Here is a 19,964-nt window from a genome sequence, read left to right as displayed (position 1 = left end):
AGCAGATTCTGGCTGCCCTTTCCAGTCTTCACACATCCAGTGTCTGTTTTATTATTTTAACCATTTTCCATGATTTCTGCTGTGTAGCTAATTTTCTTTAATGGGTATGAACTGCCACCAGCCTCTTAACCTGAAATGACCATAATTCCCAACAGAAAGCACTTGGCAATTCTCTCTTTTGCCTTCAATCCAAGAACTTCAAAGTTGCTGTGATAAACTACTCAATTATAACACTATCCTGAAGCCCTCTGGCAGCACAATCTGCATATCTTCAGATTGAACATATTTTCATCTCCAGTTTTGCAATGCAGGAAATGAATTCCTGGGACTGGGTTTTATGAAATACACAAATTCCACTAGTTTCCAAATCACATGGGCAAGTATGAACATCACTTCTACGGAAAGACAAAAACTTCAAAATCATATTCAGCTGAGGGAGGTAATTCCGTTTTTTAAAAAACAGTACATTTCATCTCCATAAGACTTGTTATTTTTTTCTTCTAATCAGCTGACTTTGCAAAGGAGCATGAGAATTTATTTTTATTTCTACTGAGCTCCAGAAAGACTGGCACTTTCTGAACCTTTCACATCATTTAGTTCAATAGAAGAAAAATATTCAAAGCCCTCCACCTGAGAGGGAATAAACCCCATGGAACAAGCCCAGGTGGGGCAGGGCATGAGCAGGAAGATGCTTTGCAGCAAAGTCTCCTGGAGCCCCACTGTGCCCCAAAACTCCAGCAGGGGCCCTTGGAGCAGCAAAGGCCACCTCAACCACAGACTGAGGGGTTGAGAATTCGGAATAATCCACTGCTGTCTTGCCCTGTGGGTTTTTTGACAGCCCCATCTAAAATCCTGGGTCAGTGCAGGCTCTCAGGACAGGAAAGAGACTCTCAGGAGCTGTCTGGTGATATCTGAACAGAGGCTGAGACACCTGGGTTTGTTGAATTAAATTAAAGAGAGGTTGAGGGGAGATCCTACTGCAAACTATAACCAGCAGCTTGGAGACTACAGACCCCCTTCCCTGATCTGCAGTGAGAACAAGGCACAGCTGGAGAAACACTAAGAGAGAAAAAAACAAGCCCTGCTACAACCACCAGTGCTTTCCAACCATTCTGCACGGTTTCAGCAACAGGAGCTGCACAGATCCACACAGCAACACTGCGATCCAGCAATGTGGACACCTTGTACAAGAGTAACAATCAACTCACTATTCAACATTTCTGAATTTCTGCTGTAGTGGTTGGATACCACGTGTGTGACCCTGGATAGTTTCAGTCCTTGGGAAAATTTAAATAGCAATTAAACAGCCACACAATAGTTGGAGTGTGCAAATCCCATGCTGCAGTCCATCATAGTTTTGTAACGCACCTACACGACAGCTTTTAATTCAAAAAAGGTTAGATGCTCTGTTCTGATTAGAGAAGGCTTTCAGGTATGAGTCAGACTGTTTTCTTTCTGTCTGAACAATGAGAAAAATGGACCTTCGAGGTTAAGTGCCCTAATTTTGTGAATAAGCTGTCCATTCTTAAACCCATTGCAGCAGTGCTTGGTTAATAACACACATTAAGTGTCCAAATGATCTGGAACTGCTTGCAGACAACACACTTCTGCCCTCATCCTTATGAAAATAAGAAAAAAAATATTTGGCAAACTACAAATGTTAAGAAATATCCAGGAGAAAAAAAACCCTTCACTTTTTGCAACTTGTGCAATTGAATTCCAGGCTGAATTCCCTACAGCAGACTGCAGTGGAAGTCACACCAAGGCCCACAGAAAGCAGCATAATGGATTGAGTAATTCAAGTATTCTGCTTCTTCCAAGGAAATACATGTTTGTCTCAGCCTGCAGGAATTCCTGTCTAATAATTAGGGTGTACAGGTTTCAATAACCACATAAAGGAATGGTTATGCTGACAGAATAATGTTTAACAGTGCATTTTACACTCCTGTGTCCTTCACCTCTGTCCCCAGAGTCTGAACTTGCTCTTGATGTGCTCCAGATCTGCTCTGGCAGAGTCACCTGTGCCCTGCTGGAAGTCAGGGACACTGCAGGAAGAATGAGAGGGGTGAGGCTGTCCCGGCACTTCCTCGAGTGCCAGGGCACACCTGGGCTGAAGAGGCACCTGGAGATGGAGCCCCAGCACAGGAGCGAGAGGACAAACAGCACCCAGGGGTGCAGGAGCACTGCCCAAACCTCCCGTGATGGTCTGGGCAAAGTCAGAGCTCATCTGGAGCTCAAGGGTCACCAAGAAAAGCTCCCAGCAGCGCATCGGCTATAAAATAATTCACAGAATGACTGGGTTGGAAGAGACCTTCAAGATCATTGAGTCCAACCCCTGGCCTAACACCTCAACTAAAATAATATAAATTAACAAGATGTGATGTTTCAGTGACAGACTGAGGTGCTCAGAGCCTTCACCAGCACAGCCTCCCATGTCCTGGTGTCCAAGGGGAGAGGAACAGCCAGGAGGGGCAGAGGATCAGGTCAAACATCCCTTGAGAGCTCCTGACCAAGCCTGCAGGAAGACAGGACACAGCTGCTGGGGCAGAGGTTGGTAGAGCCCAGCCTCACCCTGACACCTCCCACACCTCTGCCTTGGAAAGGTTAAAAAGCACAAAATGGCAAAGGGCAGGCTGCTCAGCAGCAGCCTCAGTTTGGCACTGGAAAAGTCACTGAAAATACTACAGGAGGCAATTTCTGCTTTTCAAGACCCAAACAGACATTTTCTGTCTTAATTCCATGTTCTGCTTTGAGCAGAGCCTGAAGCAGGAGACCTCATGAAGTCCCTTCCAACCTCAGTGATTGCATGATTCTACATTTTCTGCAAAGGAAAAGGTAAAACAAGTATTTGTTCTCTTTTGTTTCAGGGTGAGTTCAGGGAATGGCAGAAAACTTTAAATATGAAGCATAAAAAAAGGAAATGCTTTAAAATACAGCTGCTACAGAAACATGGTTTAATATGAAGGCAGGATGTGCACATCATAAAGAGCAGCACGTACAGTTCTGTGTCAGATTAGCTCAAGCATCATTTTAATTTATACTAAAAATTAAACCCCCAAGGTTAACAACTGCACACACAAAAGGTCACTTCTTTACTCCTTTTCAATTCTTGATCTTGTTCAGCCATTCCTACTTAACTCCTCCAGCTGCAGCTCTTCTCCCATGTCCATCAGGACCAGCTGGTTACAGGGATTTCAGGTGGCCAGCCCAGCCCAGGGCTGCTCAAAAGCTCAGGCAGAAATCAGACCAGGTCAAGCATTCTCTGGGCCATGTTTTCACTCAGCCACCACATGGACAACCTCACCAGGATATCAACAGAGATGTGCTTCAGTGTTTGACACTTCTGGACTCATCTGGACAAAAAGCATTGCTGCAAACTTCAGCAAAGCACACTTTGCTTTAATTTTGTGTTTCATTTCAGTGTGGTGTGTGACTGAATAGATCCCAGTGAAGAAACTGCAGTGTCTGGGTGCTCTGCACTAATGCAGACAACCTGATATTTCAGACTTGCAATATTTCACACCTGCTCCTCACTGCTGTAAATCCTTGATGACTTGGAAAGACATCCCACGAACAAACAAATTATTTTAGTGAAGCCTGGCATGAAAATCAAGCCTTGATTTCATCACCCTGCTCACTTTCAGACATGCACAGACTAGAAACCCTTCCCAGATCTTTTCCTGGAAAGGTAAGAGAGATCTCTGTTTATGTTTGGGGTTTTTCTCTTTGTTGCTGTTCAGGGCTTTGGGTTTTTTAATGTAAAAAGCATCCAGTTTCACCAACTCTATTCACTCCTAGCACCAGCACACTGAGTGTAACATGTCTGCAGAGGCCACTGAGGAGCAGAGGAAGCCAAAATGTTGCAATAAAATGTGTAGGACAGTTTTAATACGTAAAATGAATTTTGAAGGAAGGGTTGTATTGACTTGATGTTAGCAACCAGATGTTGCAACCAATTTACAAGCAATTTTCTTCACTCTTGAGTGGATTCCCACCTTCCTTGTCCCCCATCCTCATCCCGCTTTTGGTTTTTTACTTGCTGCAGTAAAGCTGAATTGATTTCACAGTGTTTGCTAAATGAACACAAAACTCAAGTTTTCCTAAAGCCTTTGCACAGAAATCTGATGTTTCAAGTGACTGAAACTCCTTGTGCTTATAAAACCACTTTGTAGTGACCCTGCTGCATACATGAGGGCTATGGAAGAACCAGCTTGGAAATTATCTATTCTATAAAATGAAGTTAACATTAACTGGGATTAACTGGGAACAATTCATTTTCATCTTCTAAAAAACTTCATAAGCAATTAGCTAAAAAACTTTCCAGAGGGGAAAAAATGAACATAAAACCAAACCCGATGCCAAACAAACCCCCAAAAATCCATAAAACCCTTCTGATTGCTCCTTATCTTCTGCTGCCTTTTCACATGTTGTCTATTAAAACTCAAAGCTCCAAAGGATCATTGGGCTGTTTCCTACACTTTCACATTCTTATCTGAGAAATTTATATCCAGATGTGTGTTTTCATCTCTCTGAAGAGCCAGCCTTTCCCTCAGGGCCTTATTTCTCAGTATCTATTTCCACTTCTGGAAAACAAGCTCTCTTTGCTCAAGAATTTCCCTTCCATCATTTTTTTTTTTTCCACCTCTTTTTTTCTGGTCTCCAGCACACCTCCGTGCTGCATTTACCTAGGCATTTCAGCAATGCACCATTGCCTCACAGTGAGCTCTCTTGTGCCCAGCTGTGTTCTCCAAACCCCACCTCCAACCAGCTCTACCACTTCAAGAGCATGAGGCTGCCAGGGCCTCTTCTCACCACTCTACAACAATTTCACACGAGTTTGTGACCCAGAGGCTCCCACATTGCTCAGTGATGCTGCAACCACTGCTGCCCTCCCCAGAGAAAGGTGTTTCATCCAAGGTTTTTGCCAAAATCAGCATTTCAAAAAAAACCTTCCTAATATAATGCCTCCCCAGTCTAAACAAAACCATCACACAGACAAAACTGGAGAAAATCCATAAATTAAGTTCCCACTAAAGTCCAGGCAAAACGTGCTCCAGGACAAACAGGAAGGCACAAGACACAAACTGGACTCATCTTCTCCTTGCTGGAATTTCTCAGAGTCGTATTTAAACAACACAACTGCTTTAATTAAACATTGCTGTCTCCATAGCTGTGGACAAACAGAACATACATTTGCAGGATTACTTTAATGGGCTGGATGTCCTCTGGTCACATCTGCTACGTGAACTTTTTATGCTACACACTCTGTCCTAAACCAGAGAGAATGGGCAAACTGCTGTTTCCTTATTGGGAGAGCAGAAAAAATCATTAATGTAAAATAAAATTATATTCTTACATAGGGAATGGGTAACAATGCAGGATTTCTTTGTTCTTTCACCTTGGATAAGACAGCACATCCCAAGAACACAATATAACATTCAAAGGAAGAGTCTTCCATCATTGGATAAGCCTTTTGTAATCTTTAAAGAAAAACTGAAGTTAGGAATTGGAATATTTTCTATTTTGGGACAAATTATTCGACTTGGAATTATTTTCCAAGTAAAGTCACATTTTTTCATTAGTCTGGCATCTTGTAACACATGGCACTGCATTGAATGCTAACACCCAAAGCCCTCTTAGGCAGACAGACAACCAAGTATCACTTCAACTTAAAAAGCTGCTAAAATATTTGAAGAAGTGCTCAATATTGCCCAGTGCACACCCAGAGAAAATGTCAGAGATGACAATTCAATAGGACAGTTTTGCTAAACTGCCTTAAAGTGTTTGGTTTTACTCTGAGCTGACAAAGTGAGGAAGGCTCACAACTCACAGCATCCTTTGGAACTTTCTGGATTATTTATTAGGTACACCAGAAATGGCTCACAGTCTATTAACACTTGTATTCTGCACCAGTTAATTAATTATCACATTCTTACCTGCCACAGGAGAAAAGGAAAAAAGACCAAGAGAAAAAAAAAAGCCCAAGGATTCAGGAATAGTCCCCTAAATATTTGCATACACCTTGCTTCTGCTATCAAAATGTTATCTTCCTAATAGTAAAATACTTATCTTTTGACACATTTCAAAAGCAAGTTGATTTCCACACTCCTCCCCTCTGTTCTGTACCTCTGTCCCTACAGTGAAATAGCCAACCTTGACAGAGTCCAGCTCTTGAAATAAAGTTTGGAGACACAAATTAAAAGCTGCATTTTTGATTGTGCTGTGATTTTGGAGATCAGAACCTCAGCTGCTCTAATATGAAATTTATTACCGTTTCTGTTATCGTGCCTAGGAGCACCCTTACAACAGCTCAAGATCCCTTCACATTGAGCACTGTGCAAACAAAGATTTCCCAAGGGATTTTCTGCAAAGAGAAAAGAGCAAAAGGAAGAAACAGAACTGGTGAGTACAGCAGGCACTGTCCTCAATCCAACACAGCCTAACTTGCACTCTGGATTTTTATCTGATAAAATTAAAATTACAGTAAATTTTAAGTTTTGTAAAACAAACTGTTGGCTTTGGAGTTTTTTTTTTAGTTTGGGGATTTTTTTAATATATATTTTTTGGGGGTTTGGGGTTTTTTTCAGTTTTTTTTGTTTTGTTTTGGGGTTCTTTTGTTTGTTTTGGTTTGGGTTTTTGGGGGGTTTTTTGTTGGGGTTTTTTTGTGTGTTGTTGTTTGGGCTTTTTTTAACAAGGACTGTTCCTCTCAAGAAGCAGCATCAGAATGGAAGGAAGAAAAGAATAAATCGATCAGAAATGGAGTTCAGCACCATCCTCCCCACATTTTCTACAGGCATGTTGACAGGCTGTTAAAAATGGGTTACTGATCTCCAAATCATTGACGCCCAGAGCAGCCTGTCCTCCCCTGCCAAGGAGCCCTGGCTGAAACAGAACCACCAATCTGTGTCTCTGCAGAAGCAAAGGGGCAGAGAAAACATCCTGAGAAACTGCAGGCAGCTCCTGTGTCCTGTGCTGTGGCTGGCTGCAGGGATGCAGACACAGCACAATGTCCCCACACCACACAAGAGAGGTAATTAATTCCTAAATACAACCCATTAATTCCCAAATAAAACATTAGTTCCAATTAATTCCTAAATATAACATTAATTACAATTAATTCCCAAATCCAGCATTGCTGCCCCAAACCACACTGACCAGGGCAGGCAGTGGGGCACCACCAGGGACAATGTGTCCCAAAATCCTCAGTGCTGCTCCATTCCAACAGCATTTACAGGTGTCTGAGAGCTCTGTCAGTACCCTGGTGCTAATTCCACCAGGCTGATCCCTCTGCAGGCAGCTGAAATAAGAATAAAGGCAGGCACAGCATCCCACAGGACTCTCCTGAGGAGTCCCTTTGACAGGAAGTTAAGAATCATTTCTGCAACTGTTGAGGAAAACAGGTAAACGTGAACTGATGGGAACATCAATTCTATAATCAACTTAGAAGCAAATTTCAGATAGATTTGAAGGCTGATCAATGGAAATCCAAGACAAGACCAGCTTTAAAACTGAGTTTTCTACCTCATTTTAACCACACTGTAAATGCTCCCTCCAGCAGTGACAGCAAAGGAGATTTGAAGCAATGGCTACAGTCTCATTTCTACCTGAGAAACAAAATTAGGGTCTTAGAAAAAGAAGTAGATCACAAATAGAAAGGTAAAAATCTAATTAAAAGCTCCAGAAATCTATCAATCATAAGATCAAAATCATATATTGCAGCCATCAAACAGATGGTGTAAAAGCAAAATACAAAAATTTATTCTGACAGAGACAACTGACAGACCAGATTCAGTTGCAGGGGGAAAAAAAAAGCTGAAAATAACTGGCAGAGGTAAGAATCAGCCTCTTAAATTCTCTTTTCTGTGGAGATGGCCTTCAACTCAATCTCAAATTTACTGAGTACAGAGCACAGACCTGCTGCCCTATCTTTGATGTGTTTAATACCATTAGACAAACTGTCAGGTGCTTACAAGGCCATTTGCTAATGGGGAAGAAGCAGTTCTTGCTATTGACAAGATCCATTCAAGATCTTAAATGATGTTATGTCTGACTAGAAAACACTGAAAACAGACTTGGAAATAAAGCATTACAGATCTCTGGAGAAAAGACTTGAAAAATACTGAAAACAGAGCCTGGGCCATATTGCAACCCAAACATGACTGGAACCCAGCCTTTTCTTATCCTAAATATGACTTACACAACAAACAAAAAAGTGGAATTGATATTGCTTTGATATTGGCAAATTGTTGGTGAACATAAGAGGGATGGGAGCCACCAGAGCAATGCTAGATCAAAATCCATATTGTGTCATGCTAAAGCAATGAGAATAAAGAATCAATGAGAACTTCTGGAAGCTTCCTGTGACCCCAGAGCAGAAAGGAACAAGGACAGGAGGCACATTTCCACCAGCCTGTCCCTCAGACCTCACAAGAAAACAGGGAATAAAACTATTGTAAAACCATATATAAAACTATGATAGCATTTTCTGTACACCACTGCTCCACCTACACCCCTGTAAGACGATGGACAGACTGACAGTGCCCTGAAGGAACCTCTGCCCCACGTCCCTTGCAGTCAGCCCTTCTCCATCGTGTTGCCAACGTCATTCTTCTTGGAAAAGCTTTGCCCTTTGAGGTTCAAAGTTTGGCTTTGCTCCCCAACCTTATCTTCCTTCCTCACCTGAAGTTAGAAACTCGCTGTGCCTCCTCCTCCTGCCTGTTTTGTCCTGCAGGATGGAAAACAAGCCCAACAGGAAAAGAGAAGCCCCTTCAGAGAGCAGTGGGACCTCAAGATGTGGATTCCTACAGGTGCTCCACACTGTGGGAAATCCAGCAACACAAACTTTATCAAGGGGTTTGGGAAAATGAAGCTTCAAATCATTTGGGCTGTTAGCTCCTGGGAGGGAACACATCCTGATTCCACAAACTCACTTCTTCACATGCAATCACTGAAATGACTCACTGAATATCCTCACTAGAGCCAAGTCCTTCTCCCTTATTATCATTATGCCCAAACATCTTGTGAGATTTCTGTGAGACAATCATTTTTCTCTGCTCTGTGGAGGTTGAGGAATAGCCTAAATACTCTTGAAAACACAGACAACAAATATACAACAAATACAATCAATGTCCATGCAGGACAAGCTACTTTTGTTTTAAACATGACTGGAGATGTTTGTACCCTGGCAGTGACATGGCAAAAGATAGACAGGTGGTTCTCACTATAAAGGTCAAAAGACAGTGTAAAACACAAGGAGTTTTATACAACTACAGTGCCAATAAAAGAGTATCAGGATTTACTTTTTTTATTGTCCTCACATCCCTACAGGTAAGCTGCACCTGTATTTTTGGCTACATGCTTCTCCAAACCCATACAGTGCACAAATTCCAGGGATATAAAAACAATACTCATCATTTGTATTTCAGGACTTTCTAAAAGACAACAGCTGCTCTTCAGAGGGGCAATTTTTCTTTGGCCTAATTCCTTTGCATGAATCAATACTCAGCTGCAAAAGTAAGAATATGAATAGGAGTAAATAGTCTCAGAGAAGCTCATTAAAAAGTCCTGCAGGAAGTAGCCTGGTCTCTTTCATCTCAAAATCTAATCCAAATTTGTGCAAATAAATACAGGCAACATGACAATGGCCACTACCTGCTTCTGCAGCTACCAATTTACAACAGCTAATTCCATCCTCCTTCCTGCTCCCATCACTTCAAAACCATGTCACAAATTCAATAGCAGCAGACTGATGCTACCCAGGCTTGTGCCAACATCCACTCGAGCACTGCTAGTCAGAGTTACACTAGGAAAGGGATTTGTCCCCATAAAATCAGAGAATTCAGTGGGGTTTTCCCAGGATCAGTCCTTCCAAGAGCAAGTTTTCCAAGCTAAAGCCATGTACATCCACTTACTGACACATGACCTAGGGAAAAAAATATCTGAGAAATGCTCCATGCAAGGTTTTGGAGACAATTACTACAAACAAATGAGTGGTAATCCCCAGTGGGAAGAACTCTAGAAAAGCAGAATGTCAGTGTAAGAGTCACATAATTATATTTGCATGTGTTTAACATCTCCTTGTGCAGGAATATGGAAGCATTCAAGACAGGAGCTTAGATTTAATTTGGAGACAGAATTGAGGAAGTTGAAGACTTATTACAAGCCAGTGCAACTTCAGCAGCTCCATGCACCTAGGCCAAAACCACCATAATAATATATTTGTGTAACAGAAACCCCAGACCACATGAAAACTCAGGAGTAAGCAGATGACTAAGCTTCTAAATTGCACCTAAATGTGGACACACTCAATTTAGCTGCTCAGCCAAAGCACAGAACAGATTAGTCCTGCAAGCTTTATCAATTTAGCAAGGTAAAGAATCCTTCAAATGAAAGGCAAAACAAAGCAATGACTAACACAGGAGAGCTATCAATTAAACAAGAGCCTAAGCCACCAAACAAACTCATCAAGAACTCAAACGTGGTTAAATTCCCCAAATAAGCTTTTATACATATGTAATGGGCTGCTAACAGCCAGGGAGATAACCAGGCTTGAATGGGAGGAAATTCACAAAGGCTCATGCTTCACATTCAAACAGGAGGCAGACACTGACCCAGAAGACTTCTGAGCACTTCCCCAGTATCCCTGGTTCCTTTCAGAGCTGAAAAATTCAACTCAGCTGTTAGCCTTTGATCTGCTCACTGCATTTATGCATCATCTCAAACTAAACCTGGCTATCAGCATTACTGAGTGTTATAAAGAGCCACATGTATGATATTCTACATATATAGAAAGCATTCCACTGAAGGAAATGATATAAATAATCACATCTGAGAACTAAAGCACAGCTAAGAAAACTCTGATTATGGGAGTTGATGGAGCAATCCTAAGGAACATTTCAGAAAGGTAAAATATTTGGGATTCTCATGGATGTGTTTACATATCCTTAAATTTTCTTTCTTTATTAGGTCAAATGTCTTATCAGTTGCCCAGCTAAAAGATAAGAATCACTGTGTCCACTCTAGAAGTTGTCTAATAAATTACCAGTTTTTCCTCCAAAACACAAAAAAATCAATCAAGTTCTATTTTTGGTGAGGTGCTAAGCTGCTCACAAGTGTGGGAGGGATCAGTAAATACTAACAACAACCACAAGGGCAGCTCTGCCATCCTGCTCAAGGACCCCTGTGGAGCACCACACTCTGCAATATGAGGAAATATTGCAAATGTGGAATATGATGTCTATCCTGAGCATTCCTTCTCCAGAATGAGCATAATTGGAAGTTGCTCCTGGAAGTGACAAGGATTTGCTTCAGCACTTATTTTCTCCATAGTGAGTAATTTCACTGTGCAGCAGGACAGTTTTCACCTCCTTTTAGCTCTTCATGAGAGGTGAGCCAAAGCTTCCATCTCAACCACACAATTAGAAGACTATCATAGAATGTAATCACAAGGTAAAAACTGCAGCACAAACCTAACACTACTTGCTATATTTGCAAAGTTACTATTAGAGATCAGCCTGTGTAAAAACTAAAAATAGAAGTATGGGATTGTTTTATAACTCTGTTTCTGAGATCACTGTTAATCTGTGCATTTCCTTCAAGGTAGAAATCACAGGTACAAACCTACAGACCTTCAAAGTGCTCAGGGAAAAAAAAAGAAATCAAGCATGCATCTCATTTCTCAGGAAAAATCAGTAATCAAAGATAGTTCATTTAATAGAACTTCTCAATAAGAAATTCTTTTCCCCCTAAAGATATTTCCCATTGTTTCCTTAATGTCATATTTTCAGTTTTCCTGGGTTTCATATTAACACAAATTTGAATAATATTTAACTTGGCTCCATTAGCCCAAACAATCTGTAACATTTGTCCAAACATAACTCTAAAAGCTTGGTGGCAAAATATTTTAAGTGGTGCCATTAGATCTTTTACTAATTAAAGCAAAAAGTTTCCGACTTGAACAGGTATGTGGAATTTTTAGCTCAGGAGAATGCAGAGAGAAATAAATGCCTTTCCAGAGCATAACAGTTTAAAAAGGCACTCCGTGTGTGGCCATCAAGAAACTTGTTAAAATTATTTTCCCAACACAAACGTTTCTCTGAGATTAAAAATATTTTTGTGATTTCAGATACAATCAATTTGGTCTTATTTACATGCTAAACATACTACTAAGAAGATCACACATCAACCCACTGTTATGTCATAAATAGTTACAGGTTGCTGTGGACCACAGGGCAGAATGAGATATTCTGATATATCCTGTGGCTGGCTGATGTTTCATTTATGAGCAGAACTTACACTCAGAGTCTTTCTCTCCACTGCTTACATCAGAAAAACAAAGTTGCTGCAATTAGTAGGAATCTAGATTTGAAGAAACTGATACAAGCTTTAAAACAGTTGTAATGAAGATGTTGGTGAACACTGCAAAAACAGTGAAAGGCTCACAATGGACTGACAGAAATGAAAACTGAAAACAGTATTTAAAATAGAGATTAAAGTGTTACCACATGACCTTCTGTATCCTATTTCCACAAGGTTTCAGCCACTGAATGATCCAACAATACACTATTTATATATGTAAAAAAAACCCCAAACAAACCAACCAACACAGCTACATTTCATATTTATCAGTGGTGGTATCTCTGAGGTTAAATGTTCAAACTGAATATTGTGAAATCGCTACTATTGTTCTTTTCGCAGCCATTAATCTAAAATTTAAATCTGTAAATAACACCAAAAAGAACAAGACCAAGACAATGATTGTGTTCTCCTTCACTCTTTTTAACACTTAGCCTGCCAAGGCCAAGAGCCTTCTTCTTCTGGCTCAGCTTCCTGCAGCAGGCAAGGAAAGTTCACATCTCTGTGATGTTCGTTCTCACAAATGAAACCCAGTAACAACATGAATTCAGCCCCCCTGAAACTCCAGCTACAACAAATTACCATTTATGAAATGGTTCTCGGGTGGCCAACTAACCTTGTGCTTGTGAATCACTTTAACCTGCAATTTAAAAGTTTAATTCTAGCCTTTAACTCTTTAAGCCATTCACACGCCTCACCAGTGAAGCACACAAACCACCCATGTTATCACACATTCTTGGCATGCTCCCCTGGTACTGGCTTGTTGTGGGGTTTGTTGTTCCAGATTCGGGGGTTTTTTGGCTCTGAAATGCCAGCTTGCTACCCACCAATTTTAGAGGACACAGTTTCAGGCACAGAAGTTAAGGTTTCTCTAGCACTGACATCTGAAAGCTATTGCTCACACAGCTGAGGTTAAAAGGAGGACTGATATGGCCACAAAACATTAAAGGTTGTAGAATAGTGTAGTAAGAAAGCTGCATATTGCTATCATTTAAGAGCTCTCACCACTATAAAATGCATTTAGAAACAGCCAAGCATTCTATAAAATTTCATTCTGGGACAGAACTTAGCCTTTAGGAGTGCTCTTTGCACACTAACTTTGTTTGCTTAGTAACCTCATCCAGCTTTCTTCCTCGGAGGAAAAACTGCCTGAGAATTTGAAGTTTCCCCAAGTCTATGACCCAGAAGGAAATAAAACAGGAAGTCAGACCATACAATCTACAGCATTTGCTTACAAGTTCAAAAACATTCTAAGTCAGGGCTAACCCACAGGAGGCACAGCCCAGCGCGCTCTCCTGGGGTCACCCCGGAGCGGAGCCCGGCCGGGGCTCTGATTAACATCGCCCGGGACCTGGTCCTTTAACATCCCTCCCTGGATGTGTCCCTTTAACATTCCCCATGGACATGGTCCTCTAACATCCCTCCCTGGATGTGTCCCTATAACATTCCCCATGGACATGGTCCTCTAACATCCCTCCCTGGATGTGTCCCTATAACATTCCCCATGGACATGGTCCTCTAACATCCCTCCCTGGATGTGTCCCTATAACATTCCCCATGGACATGGCCCTCTAACATCCCTCCCTGGATGTGTCCCTTTAACATTCCCCATGGACATGGCCCTTTAACATTCCCCCCTGGATGTGTCCCTTTAACATTCCGCCCTGGAACGAACGTGTGTGTCCCTTTAACATTCGCCCCGGGACGTGTCCCTCTAACACCCCTCCCTGGACCTGTCCCTCTGACATTCTCCCCCATGGACATGTCCCTTTAACATTCCCCCCCATAGACATGTGCCTTTAACACCGCTCCCTGGACGCGTCCCTCTAACATTCCCTCCCTGGACACGTCCCTCTAGCATTAATGAACGTGTCCGTCTAACATCCCCCCCGGACACATCCCTTTAACATGCCCCTCTGGAATGAACGTGTCCGTTTAACAACCGTCCCTAGACATGTCCCTTTAACCCCCCTCCCTGGACTTGTCCCTCTGACACCCCTCTCTGAACATGCCCCTCTAACATCACCGCTGGCCGTGTCCTTTTAACACCCCTCCCTGGACGTACCTCTTTAACATCCCCCCTGCAACGAACGTGTCCCTCTAACATTTCCCCCCCGGCCGTGTCCCTATCTCGCACCGGGCACTCTCTGAGCTGTGCCATCTGCTATGCATTAAGGCACGTCAGAGACGCCGTCCCCTGCACCGAGCGAGTGCCAGAACTCTATCAGAAAACTCAACTTTGCTTTCAGCTTTCTCCCTAGGAACTCACTGAGCGAGTAGAAAAACAGTCAGCTAAAAAACTCCCGAGAACTTTCAATACCGGGGATTTGCTACGAACACATTCATTATTCTCCGTGCTCCCCATAGCGTTACGTTGCTATCATAAACCCTGAGGCAGATTAAAAATTGAATACCCAGCTTCCCCGCAGCAGTTTAAAACAGAAATTAGAGGCTGTTTAATGTGACTTCTCCGTTTGAATTAGTTTATGGAAGCAGCCGGTTTTCCATGGTGATGAAATCACCATGCTGAGAAAGTAAGGAGAAACTGCTACCAGCCGCCAGGTGAAAACATCCAGGTTTCTAATTGCATATAAAATTGGTGTTTGCACTGACAGCGATTACAGCCGGGAGCACTCCAGCTACAGCTCCGAACTCCATTTCAAGCAAGTCACTGCAAAACCCGATCAGGCGGCAGCTGAAAAGTTCCCGAGAAACTCTGAACCCGATCGTTTGTACAAAGGCACAGCGGCAGGAGCGCTGCGAGCCCCGAAAAGCTCCTCCCCTTCCCTCCTGAAAACATTAATCCGTGTTGGATTGCTGAAACTCCTGTTACCGAGCGCTCTGCACTGATAGGCAGGTGTTGGGAAACTCGTCCCAGGTGTTGCTACAAGTGCTCGAGAAGCCCTTAACGGTTTTTACTTACAGTCTCTCCGCATTCCTGGGAATATCCCTCGGCACAGTTTTGAGTCCCAGTCCATGACAATCCACGTTGGAAGCAATACACGTACACTTATGCGGGCATCCTCCAACAGGCATCCAACTCACGGAGCTCCAAAAGCTCAGGATCGTTCCAAGGCACAGAAACGCACTTCTCCCACCAGACAACATGGTTCTCGATGGCTTCGGTGGGTATAAAAGTGAGCGAGAGCAGCCGGCCCTTAAAGATGAAATGCCTCTAAGAAAAAAGGGAAAAGAAAACAAGAGGCTCTTAGTACAGCCCAAGGGAACCCACCACTGCCATCATCGCCGGAGCACCAGCAAAGCTTCAAAGGCGCCCGAGAAGGTCACGTTAGGTGGAAGAAGGTGGGGAATTGCCTTTCGGGCTCAGGTTTCTTTCTGTTATCTACGAACGGTACCAGAAGGCAGATAGTTTAACAGAGCTCGAGCCAGATGCGTCCTCAGATGAAAGAGAACCCGGGAGAGGAGGCAAACACACACAAAACATCCATCAGGAGCGGCGGCAACCTCCAAAACAGCCTCCTCCGCTCTGCACCGCCCCACCTGGGCCGGGCAGGTAACCCGCGGAGGGACGGCCGGGGCTTCGCAGCGACCCCTCCGCCGCGGGCCCGCCCCCGCCGCGGGCTGTGTCGGGGCCGTGCGGGGCTGTGCCGAGCCGTGCCGGGCTGTGCTGTAGCTGTGCCGAGCCGAGCCGTGCCGGAGCAGCGCTGCCGCCGCTGCCGAGCGCGGAGCGGGGATGGAGCGGGGCGCGCGCCCCCCGCCGCGCCATTGGCCGCCGCGCCTGACGTCACCGCCCGCCCGGCCCGGGCCCGCCGGCCGAGAGTTCGGGACCCGCGGGGACCGGGACAGGACCGGCAAAGGGACAGGGACAGCGCGGAGCGGGGCCGGCCGGGGACAGCGCGGAGGGCACTCGGCGGCGCCTCACAGCCCCTTCTTCCCTTCCCCGCCCGGCGCCGCGGCGGGGGACGCGGCTCCCGGAGCGGGGGCGAGCCCCCCCCGGCCCCGGTTCGGGTTTCGGGAAGGAATGTGCGGGCAAGAGCTCGGGAACGGGCGCGCAGCGGCTCCGCGCTGCCCCTGCGGCCGGGGAGGCTGCGCCGCCTTTTGTTGCCCGCGTTCGCTCTCTCCGAGTACCCCCTGGCGGCGGCTGCTCGGCCGGGGACACCGGGACACCGGGGCTGTGCTCGCTGCACACTGCCGGGGACACCGGGGCTGTGCTCGCTGCACACTGCCGGGACACCGGGGCTGTGCTCCCTACACACTGCCGGGGACACCGGGACACCGGGGCTGTGCTCCCTACACACTACCGGGGACACTGGGGCTGTGCTCGCTGCACACTGCCGGGGACACCGGGGCTGTGCTCCACGCACACCGCCGGGGACACGGGGACACCCGGGCTGTGCTATGGCCGCGCTCCAGGGCACGCGGAGGCCGGGCTGGCCCCCGGGCACACCCGTCCCGCGGGACACCGGGCTGGGCTCCACGCACACCGGCCCGTCTGTCCGACCGGTGACACCCGGGCTGTGCTCCCCCGCACGGCACCGTCCTGCCCGCGGTGAGACCCGGGCTGGGCTCCCCGCACACCGGCACCGTCCCTGTCCTGCTCCGGTGACACCCGGGCTGGGCTCCCCGCACACCGGCACCGTCCCTGTCCCGCCCCAGCCCGAGCGCCTCCCGTCCCGGGACTCCCCTGGGGTCACTGCTGGGCTTCGAGCGCTGAAGTTCAGCCCCAAAAGCTGAAACTTGGAAAAAATTGCTTAGTAAGACCAAAGCAGGGTCCCCGCGCGTGGTCATCCTGTTCTGATTTGGTGCCACTCAGGGCTCAGATGTTTTACCTAAAGAGGGCAAAAAAAAAGGCAGCACACCCCCAAAGTCCTAGAGCGCTGGGAAAAGGGCAAATCCTGCCACAAGGCATTTTTTTGAGGTAAGCCTTGGCCCCTCAGCAGGTAGGGTTGCCCTGTAGTACACCATACACACAGTGACCTACTGACCCAAAATAAAGCTGGTGGCTGCACATCATAAACATCTGCCTGTTTCAATAAACCTTCCTTCTTATTTCACAGACTTAAAAATAGTTCAAAAGACAGGTTTATGACTAACTTACTTGGGAACACGGATAATCTGTTCTTTATCTGCATCACAAACTTGTGGTCCATGGCTATGGAGTCAAGGCTCTGATCCTGTGGGTAAGGAAGTTTTCAACAAGGATCATGGCCAGCATTACCACAAAACCCTCACAGCTCCAAAGATTTGACATGGGTAAATTACATTAGGACTCAAGTTCTCCTGTTGTGCCCAAAACGTGGTCTCATCTTTTTTCTACAAAATTTAAGTACTTTAAGTGAAGGACTAGTAGGAAAACCACTGTAAGATGTTCACCACGAGCTATGGATATGGCCTTCCAGTTTGCAGTAGCAGATCCTAAATAACTCGTTCATTTCTGGCAATGTTTTCTTCATGTTTTGATTACTGAAGTTTGGAATTACCTGAGGCATTCCTGCCCTCCTGGATAGCTATTTTTGCTCAAACCAGTGAATTGTTTCCCTTCACAGCCCGCAAAGCAGCTACTTGTCTACTGCCTTCTGTAACAAGCAAACATTTGACACTCAAGTGTTTCTTGGTGAAGGCAAATTTGTCAAAGAACACAAACAAGACCCCAAGACCTTCAACTCTCCTGGTCCTTGTCTGAAAAAACAAGAAAGTTGTTTTTCTCATAGAAAAGTGAATTATTTGCATGAAAAATTGTATTTGTTTACAGAAACCACCTTAGTCAAGCCTTGAGATTGAACCCCTCACACAAGAACCCAACGCTCAGTGCAGTGGCCCTTGTGCAGAAGCATCCAGCCCCAGAGGCTCTGTGGCAAGTGACACAAGGTTGGAAAATGCCCAGAGGGACTCAGCTGTCACCCCTTGAGCTTTTTGCGGCTTCAGAAAAGATTAGAAAACACTATCCCCTCATCCACCCCAAATCCACAGAAACCAAAAGCTTGGGAAGGCGTGCATCACCCTGCCTGGATTCCCAAATTAACCTCTCCTTTCCCAGATCAAAAGGCACAGGGGAATGACTCTGACCAGCAGCGTGAGCAGAAGAAAGGGGCACAGCCCCAGAGCCCTGTCCAGCCTCACAGTGCCCAAAGCAGCAGAGATAACCAGGGGGCCTGAGCCGTGTCCCTCTCCTTTTCCCTCTCCAGAGCCAAGGCACAGCCAGCTCCAGGCATGTCACCAACACTCAGCACTATCTATTCTGAGGCCAGCACCCTCTGTCAAGTGTGAGCCTACAAGAGATCAGCTCTTGAACAAGGAACAGCTGGTTCAGACCAGGCAAGACAGAAATTACACTGCTTAGGAAGACAAAGTGCTCGCAAAGCTCTGAAGTCTCCTCTGCACAGACTGACGGTGTACGCCCTTAGCTCATTCTGACAGTGAAAATACTTTTGTTGGAGCCTGACTTCCCTTGGCAGCCAGGCCATCATTCCAAGGAAAGGCTCTTTTCCTGTTCTAGTTCACTAGCAATCATCTTCCCAGCCCTGAAGATAGCCCTAAGGAGAGGCACACCCCTCGCCTCAGGATGGGGGTACAGGAGCAGTTGGATGCTCAGTAAATAAGATTAGAGGTAATGCAGACATCATAGCAAAAAACAATAACCCTAAAGCCTCTTTAACACTGTCATCCAAAGCAGCTGACATATTCCATGCTTCAGTGGTAATCCCTCACAATAAAATTTCCCTGAAAGACAAGTGAACCTGATTAAATGGCAGGAAAATGGATGAGCCAAAAGCCGAGCCTATCCTTGAAACATATTTAATTTTTATAAAAGCTGAGAGGCACATTCTCCTGCATTCCAGTTAAAACAGCTCTTAAAGGGAGATGGCCACATAATCTCAGGACACACCACAGTGGAGCAGGGTGTTAACTCTGTTGGTTTTCCTTCACACACGTCCCATGGCTCCTGGCTCACAGCAATTGCCCCAAGCTGGCAAACAAGTCACTCCTCATTCTCTTTCTAGGGCACTGACAGAGGTCAGCACAGCAAGTGTAACACAAAACTGCACAAAGCTACAAATTATTGGATAATTTGAATAAAGTGTTTCTTCCTCATATAAATACACAATATAGGCAAGTTATTTTTAGGAGCCATCTAAAGCTGGACAGCTTTTATCTGTACTATTTCCTCAAGTATTAGACACTATCAACATTTCCATATATGTAAAACCCTTACAAACAAGATTACTATCAAAGGTGTGCTGTCTGCTCAGCGGGGATTTAAATCTTGCCTGCTGCTTCTGCAATAAGAAATATACTACAAAGAAATATAGTTTCTCATAGTAAATTAGTAGTTCACTACTTAGAACATCTTTGAAAACTGAATAATACATAAATATGTGTTTTCAAGTAAGGAAAAAAAAGCTTTTTTTTTCCCCTTAGCATGGGATGACATTTACTAAGCTGATGTTCAGAGTATATCTACATTCAAGCAGTGCTGCCACCTAACTACTTCTGTAGCTGCCTTCTCTTGAGAATCCACCATCAACATTGCCTTGGAATAGCACCTTCCATACCAGCCTAGGAAAGCTGAGTTCTGGAGCAGGATGGGCAGAACCAGACAGAACCATCACAGCAGCTGCTTGGGGAGAGGTAAGGGGGCAAAAAAAAAA

The 19,964-nt window shown here is 44.9% G+C and overlaps 1 protein-coding gene across 3 annotated transcripts in view; it reads right to left on the bottom strand.

Moving 5' to 3' along the window:
• The window catches only part of SLIT3 (slit guidance ligand 3), a 482,483-nt gene extending 466,410 nt beyond the window's left edge, over nucleotides 1-16,073 (bottom strand). For 2 of the 3 annotated variants that reach the window (XM_030957783.1, XM_030957784.1), the window contains exon 1: nucleotides 15,278-16,073. In XM_030957783.1, the coding sequence (XP_030813643.1) occupies nucleotides 15,278-15,462 (185 nt within the window). In that variant the 5' untranslated portion in view covers nucleotides 15,463-16,073. The remainder of the gene's footprint in view (nucleotides 1-15,277) is intronic. The other variant, XM_030957781.1, reaches the window with a different exon arrangement.
• Nucleotides 16,074-19,964: the final 3,891 nt, after the last annotated feature.

The sequence above is a fragment of the Camarhynchus parvulus genome, chromosome 13 (assembly GCF_901933205.1).
Source record: "Camarhynchus parvulus chromosome 13, STF_HiC, whole genome shotgun sequence".
Classification (NCBI taxonomy): Eukaryota; Metazoa; Chordata; class Aves; order Passeriformes; family Thraupidae; genus Camarhynchus; species Camarhynchus parvulus.
The sequence above is the reverse complement of the archived record's forward strand: the minus strand, read 5'-3'. Positions and strand labels throughout refer to the sequence as shown.